Here is a 23,469-nt window from a genome sequence, read left to right as displayed (position 1 = left end):
ACACTCTCCAACATAAATGACAGCAACACCTTCTCAGATCCACCTCTTAGAGTACTGACAGTAAAAACAAAAATAAACAAATGGGACCTAATCAAACTTCAAAGTTTCTGCACAGCAAAGGAAACCCTAAACAAAACAAAAAGGCAACCCACAGAATGGGAGAAAATCTTTGCAAGTGAATCGACTGACAAGGGATTAATCTCCAAAATTTATAAACACCTTCTGTAGCTCCATACCAAAAAAACAAATAACCCCATCCAAAAATGGGCAGAAGATCTAAATAGACAGTTCTCCAAAGAAGATATACAGATGGCCAAAAAACACAAAAGATGTTCAACATCACTCATTATTAGAGAAATGCAAATCAAAGCCACGATGAGGTACTTATCTTACACCAGCCATAATGGCCATCATCAAAAAGTCTACAAATAGTAAGTGCTGGAGAGGGTGTGGAGAAAAAGGGACCCTATGACACTGTTGGTGGGATTGTAAATTGGTGCAACCACTGTGGAAAACTATATGGAGATTCCTCAGAAAACTAAACATAGAACTACTGTTTGATCCAGCAATCCCACTCCTGGGCATCTATCCAGAGAAAACCATGACTCGCAAAGACACATGGACTCCGATGTTTACTACAGCACTATTTTCAATAGCCAAGACATGGAAACAACCTAAATGTCCATCCACAGAGGAGTGCATCAAGAAGATGTGGTACATATACACAATGGCATATTACTCAGCCTTTAAAAGGAACGAAATACCAGCATTGTTAGCAACATGGATGGACCTAGAAATTATCATGCTAAGTGAAGTCATCCATACAATGAGACACCAACATCAAATGCTTTCACTTACATGTGGAATCTGAAAAACGAACAGACTGAACTTCTTTGCAGCACAGATTCTGACTCAGAGACATTGAAAAACTTTTGGTCTCCAGAGGAGACAGTTTGGGGTGTTGGGGATGTGCTTGGGTTGTGGGATGGAAATCCTATGAAATTGGATTGTGATGATCATTATACAACTACAGATGTGATAAATTCATTGAATAATAAAAAAATTAAAAAACAAAAAGCAAAAAAACCAAAAAACAGTGTAATATGACATCTTTGTAACATGCATTTGGCATGTACTTAGTCTCAGGTTAACATGAAGTTCACATTTCGAAGCCTGAAGTTGATGAGAAGAAATATGATTCAAAATCATAAGCTGCTCAATGATTTGTTGTTCTGGGAAAAATGTTAAGTCTGTAGTTTCATACAACATGTTCTTTTTTTCCAGATCAGCAATTTTTGTATACTCCAGGTGCATGGTATAGCTGGTATTACCTCATTTATTTAATACATTTTCTCACCTAAGTGAACACACAGATAGACAGTCACACACATAAGAGTTTAGAAGTATAAACATAAGTTTCAACAGTGGTTCTTTCTGGAGGGTAGATTTGGGGATTTTCTATTGCCTTATTTTTGCTTTTAAGTATTTTCTGAATTTTCTGTAATAAGAAAATAATTTGATTATTTAAAAACAAGAGGGAAGTTGTGCTTAGAACATATACATTTAAGAACTATTAGAAATATTCAGAGAATTTGATGGTCATTCCAACAGCCACATCTCCTTCGTGCTAGACTTTCCCCCTCCTCAGCCCATTTCCATGTGGTTAGTGTAGTCTAAGATGCAACTTAGGGCACTTCCTCGCTTTGAGTTAATTTTCTCCAAAGGTATTACCACGTCACTGTTCAGACTTATTAGCCTATGTAAGTCATCTCTCAGTTCCAAGTGACAGAAGCCTCACAAAATAGCTTAAGGAAAAATGAGGAATTTGTTTGTTCGTGTAACTGAAAAAATTCAGGGTTGGCTCTAGGCAGAGCTAGATCTAGGAATTGCAAATGGCATTATGTCTTATCTTTTCTGGTTCTGCTTTTTTCACATAGGTTTTATTTGCAGGCAGGCTTGGTCCACCTGTAAGGAAACATAGCTTTTGGTATTTACAGGCCCACCTGATCCTTAGAACTCTAGATCTTGAAGAGAGAGGACTTGCATTGTTCTGGGTTGGGTCATGTGCTCTTCCATGCCACCCTAAAATGGAATGAGGAGACTACAGAAAGGGGAGTGTTCCATAAAGGAGGAGGTTTTAAGCAAACCATGATCGGGCTCCAGCACCATCACTTCTTTAGGGGTGCATAACTGAGCAGCTTCTTTGTCAGGTCTATGTGGGCCAGCAGCATGCAGCTCTGTAGTGCTTCAGGCCCAGTGCATGCAGGGCATCCTCCTGGGTGTATTTGGCCTGCAGCAGCCTCAAGTAAGCTTCCCATTTGTTGCCAATGAACTTGTTACAGGTGAATCAGTGCACAGGTAAGATCATGGCAGCCTGGCAGCTGGCTTGTCCTGAAGGCTGTACCACCACCAGCCAATCCTCCACAATTCTCCAAACTTTCTTTCCCAGCTGTGCCTGAACTACTTTCAGACTCAGTCTGTTGTTCTTATTTTGTACATGTCACAGCACTGGCCGCAAAGAGCTTTCCATTATCCTTTACTTTAGCCAACTCATCCTTTAAGATCTAGTTCACAATACTTCTATGGGAAGTCTTTCCTGATCTACCCTATCTGGGCTGAGTACTAATTTATAGGATCCCGTAAGTGTGTCATAGATACTCCTGACATCGCACTACACTGCTTGCCTAAGTATTTGTCTCTCTTTCACTAAACTAGCTCCTTGAGTTCAGTGATTGCACAATGCATGGCAAATAGTAATTGCCCCACAAATGCTTATTGAATGAATGAAAGATAATCTCAGTATGGATAAGATCTTGCCTAGCTCCCTTCCTCCATTTAAAAAGTTTCTACACAAATACCTGGAAGCTAAATAATATGCTACTAAACAAACAATGGATCACTGAAGAAATTAAAGAGGAAATCAATAGATACTACAGACAAAAACAACAAAGATACAATGATCCAAAACCTATGGGACTAGCAAAAGCAGTTCTGAGATGGAAGTTTATAGCAATAGAATCTTATCCTAGGAAACAAGAAAAATCTCAAACAACCTAACTTTACACTTAAAGAAACTAGAGAAGGAAGAACAAAGCTAAAAGTTAAAAGAAGGAAAGAAACCATAAAGATCAGAGAAGAAATAAATGAAATAGAGACAAAGAAAACAGCAGAGAAGATCAATGACACCAAAAGTTGGTTCTTCGAAAGGTCAATTAAGTTGACAAAACTTTAGCCAGCCACATCAGGGGGAAAAAAAAAAATGGAGAGAACTCAAATCAATAAATTTAAACACAAAAAGGAAGTTAGAGCTGATACCACAGAAATACAAAGAATTATAAGAGACTACAACCAGCAACTATATGCCAATAAAATAGACAATCTAGAAGAAATGGACAAATTCTTACAAGGGTACAACCTTCCAAGACTAAACCAGGAAGAAATAGAAAATATGAATAGACCAATCACAAGTACTGAAATTGAAACTGTGATTTTAAAATTTCCAGAAAAACAAAAGTCCAGGACCAGATGGGTTTGCAGGCAAATTCAATCAAACATTCAGAGAAGAGTTAACACCTATTCTTCTGAAACTCTTCCAAAAAATTTGCAGAGGAAGGAACACTCCCAGGCTCATTATATGAGGCCACCATTACGCTGATACCAAAACCAGACAAAGATAACACAAAAAAAGAAATTACAAGCCAATATCACCGAAGAGGATAGATGCAAAAATCCACAACAAAATATTAGCAAACCAAATCCAGCAATAAATTAAAAGGATCATATACCATGATCAAGTGAGATTTATCACAGAGATGCAAGGATCCCTCAATATCCTTGAAGCAATCAGTGTGATATACCACATCGACAAACTAAAGAATAACAACCACATGATAATCTCAACAGATGCAGAAAAGCTTTTGACAAATTCAACATCCATTTCTTTTTTTTTTTTTCCTTTTTTTTTTTAGGGCTGCGCCTAAGGAAGTTCCTAGGCTAGGGGTCGAATCAGAGCTGCAGCTGTCAGCCTACAGCACAGCCACATGGGATCTGAGCTACAACTGCAACCTACACCACAGCTCATGGCAACACTGGATCCTTAACCCACTGAGTGAGGCCAGGGATCAAACCTGCGTTCTCATGGATACTAGTTGGGCTTGTAACCTGCTGAGCCACAATGGGAACTACACAAGATCCATTTTTGTTAAAAACTCTCCAGAAAGTAGCAGAGAGGGAACCTACCTCAACATAATAAAAGCCATGTATGATAAACCCACAGCTAATATCATTCTCAACTGTGAAAAGCTGAAAGCATTTCCACTAAGATCAGGAACAAGACAAGGATATCCACTCTCCCGCTGTTATTCAACATAGTTTTGGAAGTCCTAGCCACAGCAATCAGAGGAGAAAAAAAAAAAAAGTAAAAGGAATCAAAATTGGAAAAGAAGTAAAACTATCATTGTTTGCAGATGACATGGAAAATCCCAAAGACACTACCAGAAAACCGTTAGAGCTTACCAGTGAATTCAGATAAGTTGCAAGATACAAAAGTAATACACAGAAATCTGTTGCATTTCTAGATACTAACAATGAAAGATCTGAAAGAGAAATTAGGGAAACAACCCCATTTACCACCTCATCAAAAAGTAAAAAATATCTAGGAATAAATCAGTCTAAAGAGATAAAAGACCTATATACTGAAAACTATAAGATGCTGATGAAAGAAATCAAAGATGACACAAACAGATGGAAAGGTATACCATGCTCTTGGATTAGAAGAATTGATATTGTCAAAATCTATAATACTGCCCAAAGCAATCTACAGATTCAACACAAACCCTATTAAGTTACCAATGACAATCTTCACAAAACTAGAACAAAATATTTTAAAATTTCTATGGACACACAAAAGACCCCAAATAGCCAAAGCAATATTGAAAAAGAAAAATGGAACTCGAGGAATCAGGCTCCCTGATCTCAGTCTATACCACAAAGCTACAGTAATCAAAATAGTATGATACTGGCACAAAAACAGAAATATAGCTCGGTGGAACAGGATAGAAAGCCCAGAAATAAAATCACCTATCTATGGTCAACTAATCTATGATAAAGGAGGCAAGACTATATACAATGGAAAAAAGTGTCTATTAAATGAGTGGTGCTGGGAAAACTGGACAGCTACTTGAAAAAGAATGAAATTAGAAAACTCTCTAACACCATATACAAAAATAAGCTTAAAATGGATTAAGAACCTAAATTAAGGCCAGATATTATAAAACCCTTAGAGGAAAATATAGGCAGAACACTCTTTGACCTAAATCACAGCAATATCTTGTTTGATCCACCTCCTAGAATAATGAAAATAAAAATAAAAATAAAAAATCCTCTATCAAAAAAAAGTTCCTACAAAAAATCTTAGATTTTTGTATAGGAATAAGATACAAGCTATTTCAAATAAAACCTCACACAACACATGGAACTTGCCAAATATGTGTTAAGGAAGCAGACAGGAGACGTGAAAAACATTAAAAACTAAATTATGCTAAGTATCATTGGCCTTTGAACATAATGTTATGTTCCCACTTGGTATCAGTGTATCTGATTAGCTTGGTAAAGGGTTTTTAAACTGGAGACCACAGACCTCTAAGGAACTTGAAAGAATTGAGGATATGAACTTGGATGGGAAAAAAAAATAATTTTTTTTCATTAGATTATAACTGAAACTTAGTATTTCCTTTGATTATAAAAAATGCATAAAACAATCCAGAGTTGTTTTAGGCAGTACAGTGACTTTGTGAATGACAGAGATCAGGTCTTTTCGTATCAGTTACAGCTGTTGCAAAGACCTCAATATACTGTTCATCTATTTCAATGTCAAAGCTGTTACTAAACTCTCTGCTAGATCCAGTTATTAAATGAATGCATATATTACTTTATCACACACTTATATATTTTGAAAACTTATACTTCAATGGAGTTGGTTTCTTTGTAATCTTATGCATTTTTTTCTGTACTTAAAGACATTATTCTGAGAAAGGATCCATGGCACAAATGATCTAGGCATTCACTTAAAACAAGATGCGATGTGATAATCTGACTTTAGAGAAATTTAGCCAATCCTGCTCTTTCTAGCACCACACTGAAATAGAGATTATGGGCCTTTCAGACAATCCTAAACTTCAGAAAAGATGCCCTGATGGAAAATTTTATCTGAATGGAAAAGCTACGCAAATTACTTTAGTGTCAAAGGGTCTCTGGTCTAGGTTGGAAAAGTACAGTAAACACGTTTGGACCTACTCAAAACTTATAACTAAATGCTGCAGACATTGGCTTAAGAGCTTGCTAAAGAAGACAAATTCATTTCTTTGTGTGATTATCTGCATGGATTATCAACTAGGATTTTGGTTACCAAAACCCTTAGGTTGTGAGGTCCTTTCTAAAACTGTTTGGTGACAGGGATCTGTCAAAGAAGTAAACTCTTCTTCAGAACTGTTCTCCGGGAAATTCTCCTTGTTTACTGGTCTTGGTTTCCACAGGAAACAGATGATTCTTAAATCAAGATACTTTTGAGGGGATACTATACAATGAGCCACAAGAGGAAGCACAGTAACTTCAAAAACTCTAGGCTAGGAGCAGCAGGGCTGACATTACATCCCTTGGCCAGATGCGAAGAGAACAAGGAGTGGCAACTTGAAGGAGAGGTGTGAAGTTTGGAGCAAGTGGTGAACTTTATTCAAACAACTCACTGGGGGAGAGCCAAGGTACTCTGACCATCCTCCGATTTCCAGCCAGGGTGCCCTGACCATTTTCTGATCTCCAACCAGGACATTCCTTAGCCAAATCCACCCAGAAGCCAGGAAGCAAAGGAGTGCACTGCTGTGGTCCATTCATCAGTCTCTTGGGGGCAGACAGTAGAGCAGAACTGGAGGGGTAGACATAACTAGCTCATTTGGCAAATCCCTACTATTGCACTTTTTAACATTATTTAATGGCCCAAGAGGACAAACCTTTAAAAAATTCATGGCTATGCCTAGAATTCTGGCACACTGTAAGTGCTTGGTATTACTGCTGAATGAATAGACCAAAACAAACAAACAAACAAACAAAAAAAAAAAACAAAAAAAACCTGAAATACTGCTGAAACAAAGAGTGAAAAGTAACTGCTATATATAATTAGGAACTTAGAATTTACTTTTACACAGAGTGGATATTTAAAGTGTTACAGAAATGCTTCAGTATGATCCAGGAATAAATTCTACTCTTTAGATCAGGCAGATGTATGTCACAATTTTATAATACAGTTAACTACCTTCAATCCTCCTTACCTGTGGATTCCTTATTTGCATATTTGCCTATTTTTTATTAAAACTTTCATGGTCATGCTTAGAGTGGTGAAAAACTGAGGGTGACAAGGTGACATACTGCGTTCTTGGTTCAGGTGTCACATTTTAAATAAGTAAGTATCCTTTGCTCAAATGTATTGTTTTTTGCACTTTTGCATTTTATTGGTGATTTTGTTGATCAAAATGGCCCCTAAATGCAATGCTGACATGATGCCCAGTGTTCCTAAGTATTAGAAAGCTGTGATTGACCTTATGGAGAAAGCAAGTGTTAGATAAGATTTGGTTGGGGATGAAGTTGTGGTGCTGATAACCATGAGTCCAATGTTAGTAAATCAACAAGACAGAAACACAACTAAAACAATTTTATGTATTGATTAGTTGATAAAAAACGTGGCCAGAGGTCCACAGAATGGCCCCAAGTATTTCCCCTAGGAGAAATGTTCAGTATATGGTGGCTTTAGAGAACATAACCACCATGAATAATGACAATCAACTGTACATGCTGCCTTCCAGTTCCTCATAAAGATTCAAAAAAGAAAATTTGATTTACAAAAGACACAATGATTTTTCTATAGTTAGCAGCTAACTGGTACTTGTAATGTAAAATCAATAGGAGGAGAAAACCTATCACCACTGACGAATTTCAATGTGATATTTTAAAATGTATTACTTTTTGAAAATATTTGGCTAAATTCAAATTATTTCAATTAAAGTCATTTAGAAGGCCATCATAGTTTGAAAATTAAAGAAATCAGTGGGAGGGAAAAGGAGAAACAATCTATTTAATACATTGACTTTACATTTACAAATGCATTTTTATTATAATCTGGACTCAGTTAATTCAATCCTACGTATTAGTTAGGCTATTTTATACCCACTCCACAATAAATCCTAGAAGCTTCATGCTTCTATTTATAGTAGCATAGCAAACCTGAAGTTCTTTTCTTTTTTTTTCTTTCTTTTTTTTTTTAAATCACAATTCTAATGACTAAGGTAAACAGCTTTCCATGTTCTGGCAAAAGAATATCTAATGTTAGTCAACAAAGACAGCCATCTATTATTCTGAGAAATATAATAGTGGCAGCCTTTAGATTTTTTTGGTCTGTTTGTTTAAAGTAAACAACTTTGAATGGTAAAAGCTGAAATTTCTGACTTGCTTTCTAACCACAGTAAGAATGACACTTTCCCCAGGGACCACCAAATATTTATAAAAATTTATATTAACATTCTTTAAGAATCCACACATATCAATAAGAATCTGACTTTCCTGCCATGCTCCAAATGTCTTAAAGGGTAGATGTAGTATATATATATGTTATAAAGAACCTTAAGGATAAATATTGAGTGCCTAAGCATTATCATAGTAGTAAAGTTTAAATCATTTTTATTTTTGAAAAACACTTTTGGTGCCATTATCATATTCCCAAATAGGTTTAATGCTACTGGTGATTAAGAAGCTCAGAAGCTATAATTATGCATCCCTTACTGTGGAAACAAAGCAGCAGAGCTCTGAAAATCTGAGGGGGAAACACCCAGGCACTTAAATCAGTGAACACTTGTTAGGAGGAAACAAACTGGTTGACTGCAACCTTGATAGAGTTGTACTAACATCAAACAGCCACATTTCTGTCCACTTACAAGGAATACTATAAAGAAGCAAACAAGCCATGTTTAACAAAACGTGTCATTATACAGAAAGTATATTTTTCACAATTAAAAAATTTAACATCTTCTTTAGTCTAACACTTAGATGGGAAATAGCCTAAAGAAAAATAAAGACCTACACACACCATCTATTTCAACTACAAAGCAAAATGCTCTGTGACTGAAGGAAAATAATTTAATATTATCATTTTATAAGAGTATAACTCCAAGGAATGACTATGTTTATAAGTAAACACAAGATTTTTTTCCTAAAGATTTGCGACCAAGGTTTGCAAGACAAAATCAAACTGCAAAACTAGTTTAAAAGAGTCCAATGGTTCTCTTATGTTTTCCTTTATGTTCTTTATTTTAAATTGATATTTTAGAACAGTAAATTATCTTTCATAGCAGTTCTCCTGGTATGATAATTCAGTACCCAGTTTCTGAATGTAGAGGTTTAAGATAAATCAAAATGAACATTAAGGCGTACAAACAGCTACTTTAAGTTTGCTCTTATTTAATAAGGATTGATTTAACTCATATTCAAATACATGGAATGTTGGCACAAAACTGAAGCTGCTGTAGAAAGATCACAGAAGTTCTGTAGGTTACTGAAACTTCCACTTCTCTAAAAACATACCCTTAAATGGTCTTAATTTTACAAATTTTAAGTGTTGAGAAAATGTCTAAATAATAAGTAACAATTAAAATAAAATGTTTATTTGTAAATTATGTACAGAATACATTTTACTTTACGACAGGGAAATGGGAAGAAGAGCTATCACCTTCCAGCCAATGCTGCTTTCTTCCTCTGTTGGAGATGACCATCTTACTCTGAATCAGATGCACAAATCAGTTTGGATTTCCTAAGTTGGAAAAGGAGAATTTGTAGCTAAACTAAAAGTGATGTTGCATTATGACTAGTTGGCTTGTTTCCACAAAAGGCTTGTGAACCCTGCTAACTCTGGATCTTAGAAATTTTCTGGTATAATTTTATAATCAACAAAAACTTAACTATTAAGAAAAATGAGTTTAAGCATTTCATCTCAAAGAAACTGCGAAAGGGCTACATAAATATGCATAATCTGAAATGTTGGTGTTTGTTTTTATCCCTTTTAGTTACTTTTGATTAGTCTAACAGTAAAAAGCCAAATAGCTATCAAAAATGCCATTAATCTAAATGTCATTGTGGAAAGTGCATCTCTGATAACTATCAAAATGAATGACAACTATTTATTGTAAAATTATCAAATAGATAAAACTTATAAATGGCTTTAGACTGTACCAGTAATAGTATTATATGAAATGAAGGACTGAATATAATTGCTTAGATGTCAAATCCATTTCGGTAATGGATTTAAAGAATGCTACAAATGTCATGTGTACATTACGATGATCAGCCAACATAGAAAATCCAACCTCTTGCACTTGTTTAGTCCCCAAATTAGTCAGATTATGATTTTTCACGTGAAGATTTACTTGTTTCTCCATCATTGTCTTCTTCCTCCTCTTCACAATCCCCATCTGTTTGCTGTTCCAGTTCTTCTTTTGTGATCATTTCAAAATCATTCCCATTTCCGCTACTGTGCTGGGATCGGTCATCTTCCCTCCTGTCACTGTCTGTGTCTGAATGCCGTTCTCCACCTGAGCCTTCTGTTCCATGATTTCCTGGTCCTACTTTTCCCTCCTCATCTTCCTTTTTCTCACTGTCTGACTTTTCTTCACTGTCAGACTTCTGCTGCTTTTTGGTTTCAGACTTCTCATCTTTCTTTAAGTCTGCTTTTGGTCCTTTATATTCATGTGTGTAAAGAGGCCTGAAGGAGTCAATGAAGCCCACGTCAGCAGTCAGATTTGGCAAGAACCAAAAATGGTGCCTTCCTCCAGTTATGAGCCAAATGATGAGAAATAAAATGCAACGAGCTGTGGGAGAAAAATTTCTCTAAATGAGTAATTCAAGCATTGACACAGAGAGTAGGGAATAATTGTTAATGAAAAAAAATGAGAAAATATTCAGCATTTTATTATTTGCATAGTACTTGCACCTTAAATATAAACAAGTGAATCCTAGTTTAGCAGCTGTCAACATAATTCTAGGCACAAAGCATTCTGCTCTGAACTTGAGGGCATAATGCTACAATGCCCTTCAAAAAATTACTTTTATGTTTTTTCATCTGGGTGCCGTGTCATGGATATACTTATGATTTATACACTTTGCTATGTTACAGTTCCATAAACACAGCTACCGGTTGGACCTCGAAGTCTGCATGAGACCACGGTAGAAGAAAAAGGAAATAAATGCAAGTAAGGGATGAAGAATATCTTTAAGAAGTCTTTAAAGAGAAGAAAGCAGGGCTGTACTATGATTTCCCTAAACCCTAGGCACTTTTGCCTTTGTGAGGCAATTCCTCCATTAAAATAATATTACAAATTATTCTTTTTATGACCATATTGGTATAAATACTAATATAATCCTGCACAGGTTCACTGTGTATGTGCACATATTATTCCTTTTGATTTTAAACTAAATGAAAGCATTTCTGGGGGCCCCTAACTGTAATCATGAATCTAAAGGATAAGCTTTCTAAGTAAAAAGATTTTTGAACAATACGAGAACATTTCCCTAAAAGTTACAATTTTCTTAAATAAGTATATAATTTCTGCTTATTTCAACCTTCTCCCAATATTAAGAAACAATATAACGCTAATGAAAGCCAGACTGCATCAACCAACAGGTTTGAGGTTACTCTTTTAGAGCAATATATGATAAAACTGAGGTTAGATAATGGAAAAAATTGAGAATTTTAAATAAAGTTTATAGTAATAAGCTATCACAAACCCCGATATTTCAGTTTTCTCTCAATGTACCCTAATATATAGAGCTTTATCTTTTTTAAAGATGATTATATTATCAACTAATCAATTATAACAGGTTTTTGGTTTTATTTAATTAATTAATTTGGGCCACATCTGTAGCATATGGAAGTTCCTAGGCAAAGGTCGAATTGGAGCTGTAGGTACAGCCTATGCCACAGGGCAGAAAAGCCAGATATAAGCCCCATCTGTGATCCAATGCCAAAGCTCAAGGCAACACCAGATCCCTAATCCAGCGAAGCCAGGGATTGAAGCGCATCCTCATGGATACTAGTTGGGATCTTAACCCATTCACCCACAAGGGGAGCTTCCCCCCCACCCCTTTTTGGTCTTTTTGCTATTTCCTGGGCTGCTCCCTCAGCACATGGAGGTTCCCAGGCTAGGGGTCCAATCGGAGCTGTAGCCACTGGCCTACGCCAGAGCCACAGCAACGCGGGATCAGAGCCGTGTCTGCAACCTACACCACAGCTCACGGCAGCACCGGATCGTTAACCCACTGAGCAAGGGCAGGGAACCTCATGGTTCCTAGTCGGATTCGTTAACCACTGCGCCACGACAGGAACTCCGAGCTCCCTTTTTTAAAAGCTTCTTGGTTTTATTTTAGTTTTTGTTTTCTTTACAGATAATCACATCACTGTTTTCAAATAAAGCCTGAGAAAAACTCATCTATGCTCCTTCCATTATTTTGCTTTGGATAGATAAAAGGAATGGTTACAGTTGCCTAGACTTTAATAAAGCCATAATTTCTATTTTCACAAAAGAACATAAATATTCTGAAAACTGTATATACATCATTATTTTTTATGGTACAAATAGAAAAGGCAAATAACTTTGAGATTATGGAATAAATCAGTGAATAAACTCCACTAATAAAAGGAAATAGTAAACATCTAAGGAGGCTGCATATTTTTTCCTCCAAAGGGAATTATGATATTATGACAGGCTTTAAACGGTTATAAGACAAACAGTTCATAATATGAAATTCTCCCTTGAATCCAAGAAAAAGCAATATTGAAATGGCAAATAAGATGTAAATTCTCACCTTATATATAAACTAAATATAGCAGAATGCCAACTTTTTTTTTTTTTTAACAGTTTTTTTCTATGTGGCAAAAGGGGAAGAGTCATGGGAAAACCACTGTGATATGTACTGTCATACTGTTTCTACACTAGAAGTAACACATTTAGAAAAGTGCCAAAGGTCTTATTTTAAATGGCAATATTATTAACACAGTTTTGAAGTAGCACCAAATATAATTTTGACTAATATATAATACTTAGTGGGATAATATAAGAGAAATCCCCAATTTATATTTGGGGTACAGATCAAAACCATCTGAAAGTATATTTGGAATTTTCTAAGAAAAACAACAATACTGTTGGTTTATTTTCTGATTTGATTCACAGGACTATTTAATGCACAATGCTATGTAAAGCCACAGTATATTTAAAATGAAAAATTATAGAAAACACTATTGAAGAAATAATACTTTAAAGAGCAAAACAAGATAATATAAATTACTGTGAATAAGCGATTAAATAAAAGATAAACAAGTGGGTTAATTCTATTCAGTGGAGTCAAACCTCTGCTGAAAATTTTCAAAGAGCTTTAACATTTTCAGGGATTTGGGAACCAGAAGATACTAAAAGGCAGATAAAAGTTTATGGCTCCTTATTCTTGATGCAGGTAGTATACTACCTCTAGTTACCTGTTTCACAGTCTTAGATATTATTTCTTGGCCTACAAAGTGCTGTGCTACATGCAGAAGCTTCAGGGGTTATTCTCAGGGTGACTAAGCGAGAGGAAGGAAAAACTGGAAGGTAGGTAAAAAAGGCTTCACTAAGAGTCAGAGATCACAGGAAAAAAAAAAAAGGAGGCCCATAAACATGATGAGTTGAATAAAAATACTGGATGAGTTCCTGGGTCCATGGATGATGGCACCAACTCAGGACACTTTGCTGTCCAGGGTGAAGGGATATGCAGAGGGAGATTGCTCATGGCTATAGTAGTAATGCTTATAAACATAAGAATCTATTACATTATGAGGTACAGAATCTCAAAATAACATGCATCCAGCTCAGCTAAGCTTGGTCAACTTGGGTGTCCTCTAACAACAGATATTAGGTCAATAACATGGGTGGTTTTTTGTTTTTTTTGTCTTCTTAGGGCTGCACACAGGGAATACAGAAGTCCCCAGGCTAGGGGTTTAATTGGAGCTGCAGCTTCAGGGCCTATACCACAGCCACAGCAAAGTGGGATCCATCCAAGCTGCACCTGCAACCTACATCACAGCTCATGGGAATTCGGGATCCTTAACCCACTGAGTGAGGCCAGGGATTGAACCCGCATGGATACTAGTTGGGTTCGTTTCTGCTGAGCCACAACAGGAACTCCTAACGTGGGTGTTTTTAGAAACTTTTATAAAGAGATACTATGTCTTGCTGGAAAAACTGATGTGTCATTTGAGGAAAATAATAAGAACTTAGTACTACATACCAACATAAACTCTAGATTGATCAAGCAATTTTACGTAAAGTTAAAAAAAAAAAAATCACTGAACAGCTTTAGATAAGCTGGAAAATTAAATTAGACCACTTTACCCTATATGGGAAAATATTTATTTCTTTATTTATTTGTCTTTTTGTCTCTTTTCTAGGGCTGCACCTGCAGCATATGGAGGTTCCTAGGCTAGGGGTTTAATTGGAGCTGTAGCCACCGGCCTACACCACAGCCACAGCAACTCAGGATCCGAGCCACATCTGTAACCTACACCACAGCTCACGGCAATGCTGGATCCTTAATCCACTGAGCAGGGCCAGGGATAGAATCTGCAACCTCATGATTCCTAGTTGGATTCATTAACCACTGAGCCATGATGGGAACTCCTGGGAGAATCTTTAGACTAGAATTTTAAGCAAAATAATATTTATTTTTTTTTCTTATAGTAAGTAATATGTTCATTGTAAAAAATACAGATAAGTGTAAAAAAGAGCATTAAAATCATTCATAACTACCTCCATCATTTATACTTAGGTGCATTTCCTTATAGTCACACCCTCCTTAGCACTGAGTATTTCCATTTCAAAAATATCTTCCTGATTATATAAGCCAAAAAATACCTAATTATTTTAATTTTATGGTTTGAAATACTAGTGGTGAGCATTTTTCATGTATTTATTAATCATTTGTTTTTAATTTTTTTGATTGGGTTATTTTAATAGTACTTTTAGCTAGGAAAGAACTCAATCATCTAGAAATGTAAAATAACATTATTTACATTTTCTTTGTGATCTTTATAAACATTTTAAAACTTTCTGATGCATCACAAATTTATCTTGGTACATGGTACAAACTGATTTTTCCTAAAAATGGCAAATCAATTGTTTAGAATCATTTATTGTATAAAACATAAATGCTTAATGTTTCATTTGCCTTAACTCAAAATATAAAAATGTTTACTGAAAGTATTATGTTTAATAAACGATTAACCGCTGTAAAAAAATTAGTGTCGCGTGTGGGATGGAAATACTGTAAAACTGGATTGTGATGATCATTGTACAACTATAAATGTAATAAATTCATTGAGTTAAAAAAACAAAAAAATTAAAGTCCTTGTGGTAGCTAAATTTTATAGCATTATCTAATTGCAGATTAAGACATATTAAATCCTTCATCAGAACAGATCAAATCTAATCAAGCACATACACTACTTCAAGCCTGAGTCAGTTTGGGGATATGACTCAAAAAGTAGGCCCATATACTTCTTGATTCACTTACATTAATTTTGCTGTTAAGCTTTACTGAAATTCCAGATTACAGTCCAGACTGCTCAATATCTACCTCTTATAGAGGTCAGTCTTATAAATCTACTACTTACCAACAGCAAGGAGAAGAATGCTGGCTACAAAACAGCCTGCACCCACACTGAGGTAATAAACACCTACTCTCATTTCTGCTGGCCAGAGAGGGAAGAGGGTGGCTGCTATCACTGCAATCACTGGAAACAAGAAATGACAAAGTTATATGCATAACATTTAGATTACAATTTTAAATGGCTTAATTGCTGTAATAGTTAATAAATTCCTGTGGAAGAACTAAAATATAAACATATTGAAACACATAAAATTGCCATTTTTACAGGTAAAAAATGGGGAATTATCAGCCATTTCACAGTTCAACCTAACATTTTAACTACTCTTTTTAAATTAGTTTATTTTATTTTTTTTAGTAAAAATAGCATATAATTATAAAAAAGTGCTGTCTAAAAATGTGAAATTGTTAGCTCCTTAAATGATCAACTGCTGCTGTTTTCAACCTTATTTTTGACTGCAAGGTATCTGTCTACTGAACAGCAGAGCTTAAGGAAACAACAACCAAATGACAAAATTAACCACAAAAGATTCCAAAGGTCTCTCCCTGGAGATGGATTCTGGGGTGGAGCTCTGACATCTACCGATTGAAAAGCTCACCAGGTGATTCTGATATAGATGGATTTTGGTAGTTAGGGGAACTATATTCAAGCATCTCCAGTTTTTTTCTTAGTGGAACCACATGGAAAAATCAAAAGAAAGCCTTGGTTATTTGGTGTTTAGAGCAAGAGAGATCAGGATTCAAATTCTAGCTATTTCATGTATAAGCTTTGGGCTGGATCTGTTACTATGAATGGAATCCTATTTATCATGTTGATCAAATTTGTTTATTTAACTGCTATTTTTTTTCCTACTTGTTAAATCATTCTCTCTCCCCACCTTTATGTGTACCCCCCCCCCCATTTATGGCAATAACACACACCTATGGTAAATAAATAAATGAATAAATAAATAACCCAAAAGGTATAATGTGAAACCTTTACCCAATTCTTAGTCCACTCATCATAGGTTAATTACTTCTGGTTTTTTATTTGTACTCACTGAGACTGCCTATATACAATTCATACTAGCTACACAAATTTTTTTTACATAAATGAGTTTATAATAGTCTTACTCTTTTAAAATTTTCATTTAATCTATTCTAGATATCTTTCCATGAGTACACTCTATCTAATTCTTTAAAAGCTGCATGGCATCAGAGCATGCAGTTTTATTGTAATTTATTTCACCATCCTCCTAACGAGAGACTTAAATTGGTTCTAGTTTTATCCTATATAGACAACAGTGCAACAAATATCAATGTACATGTACATTTGTGCAACTGTGCTTACAGCATAGGATATATTCCCTGAAGTGTCTAAGGTAAAAGCATTTAAAAATTGAAAGGTATCTGCTAATAACCCTCCTAAATATAGTCTGAAGGATTTGGATTAGGATAGACAACATATCAACGCATATTTCTACACAGATACTTTGTGCAACTGTATTAGGAACAGTCATGGGATAAATTTCTGTAAGTAGAACAGTGGGGTCAGTGCATACACAATTAAAATTTGAATGATATTGCCAAACCACCCTTCATAAAAATTGAAACAATGGACATTGTAATCTTGATAACTGCTGTTGTTTTAACTTGTATTTAATATGATTGTGATTAAGTATCATTTACAATTTTGGATCACTCTATTCCTTTATCTGTGAGCTACCTCTACCATTTTTCTAGCAGGTTTTTAATCTTTTAAGGATCTTTGCTATAATGTAGAGCATTTTCCTCAGTTTATCATTTATCTTTGGGCTTTATTTAAAATGTACTTAGAAAAAAATAACTGTTTTATGTTAAACATTTTTCCTCTGGCTTCTGCACTGTTTATTTTCCTTTCCACATTTTACAGATTGTACTTACCAAGAATTAATCCCATGACAAATGTTTTAAAGTGAACTGGGTCATAGATCCACACAAATACCTAGAAAAATCAAGAAATCCCAGCGCTTAAAGTTTGAAAGTCACATTAGAAAGTTAAGCTTAATTCTATATTTTATTTTTAAACTTTTATTTATTTTTGCCTTTTAGGGCCGCACCTGCAGCATATGGAAGTTCCAGGCTAGGGGTTGGATCGGAGCTATAGCTGCCAGCCTAAGCCATGGCTCACGGCAACGCTGGATCCTTAACCCACTGAGTGAGGCCAGGGATCGAACCCACAACCTCATGGATGCTAGTTGGATTTGTTTCCACTGTGCCACAACGGGAACCCCTAATTCTATATTTTAGATCCTCTACAATAATTACTTCCAACCTCTTAATATGTAGTAACTACTTTTTAAAGTAAACAAATCCCTAAGAACTTTCTTTTGGTAGCATTGCTTCTTTTGGTATCCATTTAGACAGAAAATTATTTTAAAAACTATAAGTATATAATGCAGTTAAGTACATTTCTATATACTTGCAGCATATGGAGGTTCCCAGGCTAGGGGTTCAACTGGAGCTACAGCTGCCGGCCTATGCCACAGCCACAGCCATACCAGATTGAAGCCATGCCTGAGATCTACACCACAGCTCAAGACAACGCCAGAAACTTAACCCATTGAGCGAGGCCAGGGATTGAATCCACAACTTCCTGGTTCCTGCTTGGATTCGTTTCCACTGTGCCACGACGGGGACTCTTGGAAACCAGTTTTAAAGCTTATTTTTAATTTAAACAACAGAAATTTACTTTGTTTAGAAGAATTAGTACTCTGCTCATCATCCATAAAACTCTTTTTTTATCTCTTCGTTTCTATAAATAACAGTACTCTTCTACTTCCTAGTTCCATTTTGACTAGAGCTCTTATTATCTTTCTGATTTGGTTCTAACATTCTGCTTTTTAAAGTTTGCATATTTATCCTGGAAATCTGATCCACAGACATCACTTCTGCCACTTAGCATTCTAAAGAAACAAGTTTTTTAAAAAATATTTCCCATCTTTAAAAGTTTGAAAGCATGCTTCTTTCTACAGAATAAAATCTCAGCCTTTTTGGAAATGCAAGCACCCATGCTTTTTGCTCAGGCTTCTTCATTGGCCTAATAGACTTAAAACTTCTTTGCAAGGCACCTGGCAATCTGCCAGTCATCCTTCAAGGCTGAGCTCCAGTGTGCAGGATTTCCAGACCCTCCTTCTCTCTTGATTAAATTAACTATCCCTAATTGGTGTTCTCCCATCATAACGCTCACCATGTCTATTACTACAGGCACACTTCAGAGACACTGTGTATTCAGTTCCGATCACCACAATAATGCATTTTTTTGGGGGAGGTGGCAGTTTCCCAGTGCATATAAAAGTTATGTTTACTCGACACTGTAGTCTGTTAACTATGCAATAGTAGTATGTCCAAGAAAACAATGCATATATCCAAAGTAAAAAATATTTTATTGCTAACCATCATCTGAACCTTCAGTGAGTCGTAATCTTTTTGTTAGAGGAGGATTTGAAATATTGTGAAAAATACCAAAATATGACAGACACAAAGTCAGCAAATGCTGTTGGCAAAATGGAGCCGACAGACATACTCAACACAGGGTTGCTATAAACCTTCAATTTGTAAAAAAAAAAAAAAAATACACATTACCTCTGAGGCACAGTAAAGAAAAGTACAATAAAATGAGGTATGCCTGTACCATGTGAAAAAGCTTGTATGTTTGCTAGACTATAAGAGCTTCCAAGAAGAGAATTTTATCTTATTTATCATGCTATTTTCAGTACCTATAAAAATGTCTTGGCATGTAGCCAATGCCTTATGTTTAACTGAAGGTATTTGAGCTTTCACATTAAGAAAGACCTGTGGTCTTTTATTACCTTGGTTCGTAAGCAGGGGTTCACATCAAAATCACCCAGGGACACATATAATAAAATAAGCATACATGCCCCTGCCCCCCTCGAATTCCACCTTAGATATCCTTATGCAAATATGTCTGGCATGAGCCTAGTGCACATGTTTTCTGAAAAGCCCTCCCAGAATTTCAAACTCATAGCTTTAGGAACCACTACTTTATACACATACTACTTTAGTATTACGTATAGCCAGAAGAGCTGTGTCTTGAAATTCACAACAATGTAATGGTCAGTATATAACTGTTTTTGTATTGGTTAAACAACTAAATTAAGTGGTCTTCATGGAAGGCTACCACCACACAAATATCCTATTAGATAAAAAAAAAAAAAAAGATTTCCCTTGAATAAAGCATCAAGTAATTTTTAGGCCCCTACAGCAGCGTGTCTGACTCTAAGAGGCAGAAACCAGTAGGTGTCCCTCATTAACCACTCTGTTTTTTTCCTTTGATTGTAATCGAAATCCTGCATTTTACTGGGCAAATGACCACCTAGTACAAAAAGCATATTTCTAAAAGTTTATTGCAAGTAGGCAAGGCCATATGACTAGGTCTGGCCAATGTAGTCAATGCAGAAATAAAAGTGCCAGCTTCCTGAAAAGTACCTTTAAAAAGGAAGCATGTCAGAGTTCCTGATGTGGTGCAGCGGAAACGAATCCAAATAGGAACCATGAGGTTGTGGGTTCGGTCCCTGGCCTTGCTCAGTGGGTTAAGGATCCGGCATTGCCATGAACGGTGGTGTAGGTCGCAGATGTGGCTCAGATCTGGTGTTGCTGTGGCTCTGGCAAAGGCCGGCAGCTGTAGCTCCGATTAGACCCCTAGCCTGGGAACCTGCATATGCCGCTAGAAAAAGTAAAAAAAACCCCAATAAATAAATAAATAGGAAGCATGTTCCCCATTCCCCTTCCTTCCTTTGGATGAAGTTATAAGGCTGGCAATCATTTTGGACCATGATCTTTACTAAGTGCCTCACACAGGCAGAAAAGTTTGGATCTACCATGGAGTTGCCACGTCGTACTGCTTACCCTTAGATTTCACGGATGAGAGAAATAAGGATCTATTTTGTTTTAAGCCACTGTTGTTTCAGGCTTTCTATCAATCACAGATAACTGAACCTAATTTCAACTGATTTTTTTTGGCTGTGCCAGCAGCATGCAAAAGTTCTTGGACCAGGGAATCAAACCTGAGCCATAGCAGTGACAATGCCGGATCCTTAACCCTCTAAGCCACAAGGGAACTCCTTTCCTTTTTCTCCTCTAGTGTGCAGTGGCTTGATGTAGGATATCAGTTCCCAGATGAGGGACTGAACCTGGGCTGCAGTGGTGAAAGTGCCAAATCCTAACCACTAGACCACTAGGGAACTCCCAAATTCTGACTTCTAAATAAATTTTTTACAAATCTAAATTCAGAGGTATTGATTTTAAAAAAGTAATTTTGTATCTACATGTTTAAATTTATCTGAGTTACTTTTTTGCCTAGAGAAGGCATCAAAGATAATTCTAAAAACTCCTATGGAAAATTGGATTTCAACTTATACGCTAGATTTCTCACCTCATTTCCATCCAGAAAAACTTGATCATCATGTGGCTCAAGCTTGAATTTTTTCTTAGTTTCCTTCTTTTTGGGAGTTCCAGGTGTTTCCTCCTAATAAAAAACAAGTTGAATAGAAGAAAAAACATTTACAAAAAAGCAAAAAGAATATGACACGCATATAGTCAAAAAGACTTCGCTGAGACACAGAAATCAGAATTCTCAACCATGACATTTATTAAGAACCCTAAATGGGAGTTCCTGTTGTGGCACAGCGGAAATGAATCTGACTAGGAACCATGAGGTTGCAGGTTTGATCCCTGGCCTCTCTCAGTGGGTTAGGGATCCACTCAGTGGGTTAAGGATCCGGGGTTGCCATAAGCTGTGGTGTAGACTGCAGACACGGGTTGGCTCTGATGTTGCTGTGGCTGTGGTGAGGGCCTGCAGTGGGTGAAGCCCTAAAAAGCAGACAAACAAACAAACCCCCCAAAACCCTTTAAAAAAAAAAAAAAAGAACTGTAATATGGTTTCTTATGTGGTTGTTGCATATTTTTAAAGTGCTGATATGCCAGTAGTGATATGGTACACATAATATATATATTTGGCTTTTTAGAGCCACATCCGAAGCATATGGAAGTTCCCTGGCTAGGGTTGAATCAGAGCTGCAGCTGCCGGCCACAGCCACAGCCACAGCCACAACCACAGTAACGAGGGATCCCAGCCACGTCTGCCACCTACACTACAGCTCATGGCAATGCCACATCCTTAACCCACTGAGAAAAGCCAGGGACCGAACCAGCAACCTCATGGTTCCCAGTTGGATTCGTTAACCACTGAGCCATAAAGGGAACTCCAAGTTTTACTTAATTTTAGCTAAAATCACCTTTTTGGATTCTTCCTTTTCACCATCTTTTTTTTTTTCTTTTTCCTTTTTTGTTTTTTCATCCTTCAGATTTTCTTTCTTGCTCTTTTTATCTTCTTCTTTTCCACTTTCAGCTTTTCCTTTTTCTTTTTCTTTTTTTATGTCTTTCTCATACTTCATTTTCATTACTTTCAGTGCCCGATGAAAAAACTGCTTCTTTAAAAGCCTTCAGGAAAAAAGGTATGACATTAGATTTTCTATCAATTAACAGGTTAAAAAGCAAAAGTATTAAGACCTGAATAAAATGAGCAAAGGAAGACATATATTTGCAATTTACAGTAGAAATTACAATTAGTAAATCCATGGAAAAACAATCAGCTACCTCTAAGTGGAAAACTGTGCAACCAATTTGATTATATGAAAGTTGTCAACCTAATTTTCAGTTGTTAACTATATAATTTAGATGAGATATTAGGTTTGGAAATACCCTTAAGTTTTTCTCTAAATTCAATAGGAGGAATCAAGACTGCTTTATTTAATGTTAAGTCTCAATTCAGGAGCAGATATAAGTGCCATATAAATATATGAGGAAAATAAATATAACAGTTTAATAAGATGTTAACAGATAAAAAATGTGCCCATGAGTCGATTGATCCCATCAGTCATGTCCACAGTTGTTTTGATGTTATTTTTTTTCTCTCCATGTACTTCACTATTCAGCCTGCCACTATAATAAAATATTTCCAATTGACTAATGAATAATTAAATATGCTAACATGAGATTTTTGGACTCTGAAAACACCTCTTCACAATATCAAGTTGAAAACTGTACAATATATTTGGCAAAACAACAGTATGTGTTCCTTGTTTCATTAATTTCTCTCAATATACTGATCTCTTCTCTATTTAACCATTTTTTTTGTTTGTTTGTTTGTTTTTAATTTCTATTTCAGGGCTTTTTCACTGGCTGTCCCCTTCACCTAGACCCTCTTTCCCCAAATAATCATGTCCTTTCAGTTTACTCCCTCACTTCCTTCAAGTCTTCCCTCAAATGTTACTCTCTCTACTAGGCCTACCCTCTTTAAAACTGTCAACTCATCTCTCAGCTTTCCTCCTGTTTTGTTATCCTATCCACAGTATTTATCTCCTAAATCAATATACAATTTGCTATGTTTGTTTGCCTTTCCTTCCCTACGCTTGCAAACTTGAGAGTGAGATCCCTGCTTTATTCATTTATTTATCTGATGAGTTTAGAAGCTCAGCTGACCTCAAATTAAGTCAAACTTGGTTGACTCAATCTTTCCTAATACTACTCAAGAAACTGGGTTATTCTTACCTTTATCATCTAAAAGCCATCTTCTCAAATCTTATGTCCCAGTTTCAGAACTCTTGATTTGTTTCTTCATTCTTGACCTTGATAGAGTACCACTACTAAAACACAACCTAGAAGCTAGGTCTCACTGCCACCAAGTACATCTGTTAATGGTAA

The 23,469-nt window shown here is 36.0% G+C and overlaps 1 protein-coding gene and 1 pseudogene across 2 annotated transcripts in view; both read right to left on the bottom strand.

The window, feature by feature from the left end:
- Positions 1 to 2,029: 2,029 nt before the first annotated feature.
- On the bottom strand, positions 2,030 to 2,518 carry LOC146397583 (DNA-directed RNA polymerases I, II, and III subunit RPABC5 pseudogene; annotated as a pseudogene).
- Positions 2,519 to 8,707: 6,189 nt separating this feature from the next.
- Positions 8,708 to 23,469, bottom strand: part of SEC62 (SEC62 homolog, preprotein translocation factor) — a 29,570-nt gene continuing 14,808 nt past the window's right edge. The window contains exons 3-7 of one of the 2 annotated variants that reach the window (XM_084986506.1): positions 22,002 to 22,206; positions 21,140 to 21,232; positions 17,629 to 17,689; positions 15,734 to 15,853; positions 8,708 to 10,904 (exon numbers count right to left, since the gene is read on the bottom strand). In XM_084986506.1, the coding sequence (XP_084842632.1) occupies positions 10,438 to 10,904; positions 15,734 to 15,853; positions 17,629 to 17,689; positions 21,140 to 21,232; positions 22,002 to 22,166 (906 nt within the window). In that variant the 5' untranslated portion in view covers positions 22,167 to 22,206 and the 3' untranslated portion in view covers positions 8,708 to 10,437. 2 annotated transcript variants of the gene reach the window in all.

This window comes from Sus scrofa, chromosome 13 (assembly GCF_054392235.1).
Source record: "Sus scrofa isolate SSC_HxYL_T2T_F1_AM1 chromosome 13, Sscrofa_HxYL_maternal_Yorkshire_Landrace_v2.0, whole genome shotgun sequence".
Lineage (NCBI taxonomy): Eukaryota > Metazoa > Chordata > Mammalia > Artiodactyla > Suidae > Sus > Sus scrofa.
Note: the sequence above shows the minus strand (reverse complement) of the source record. Positions and strands in the feature narration are given on the sequence as shown.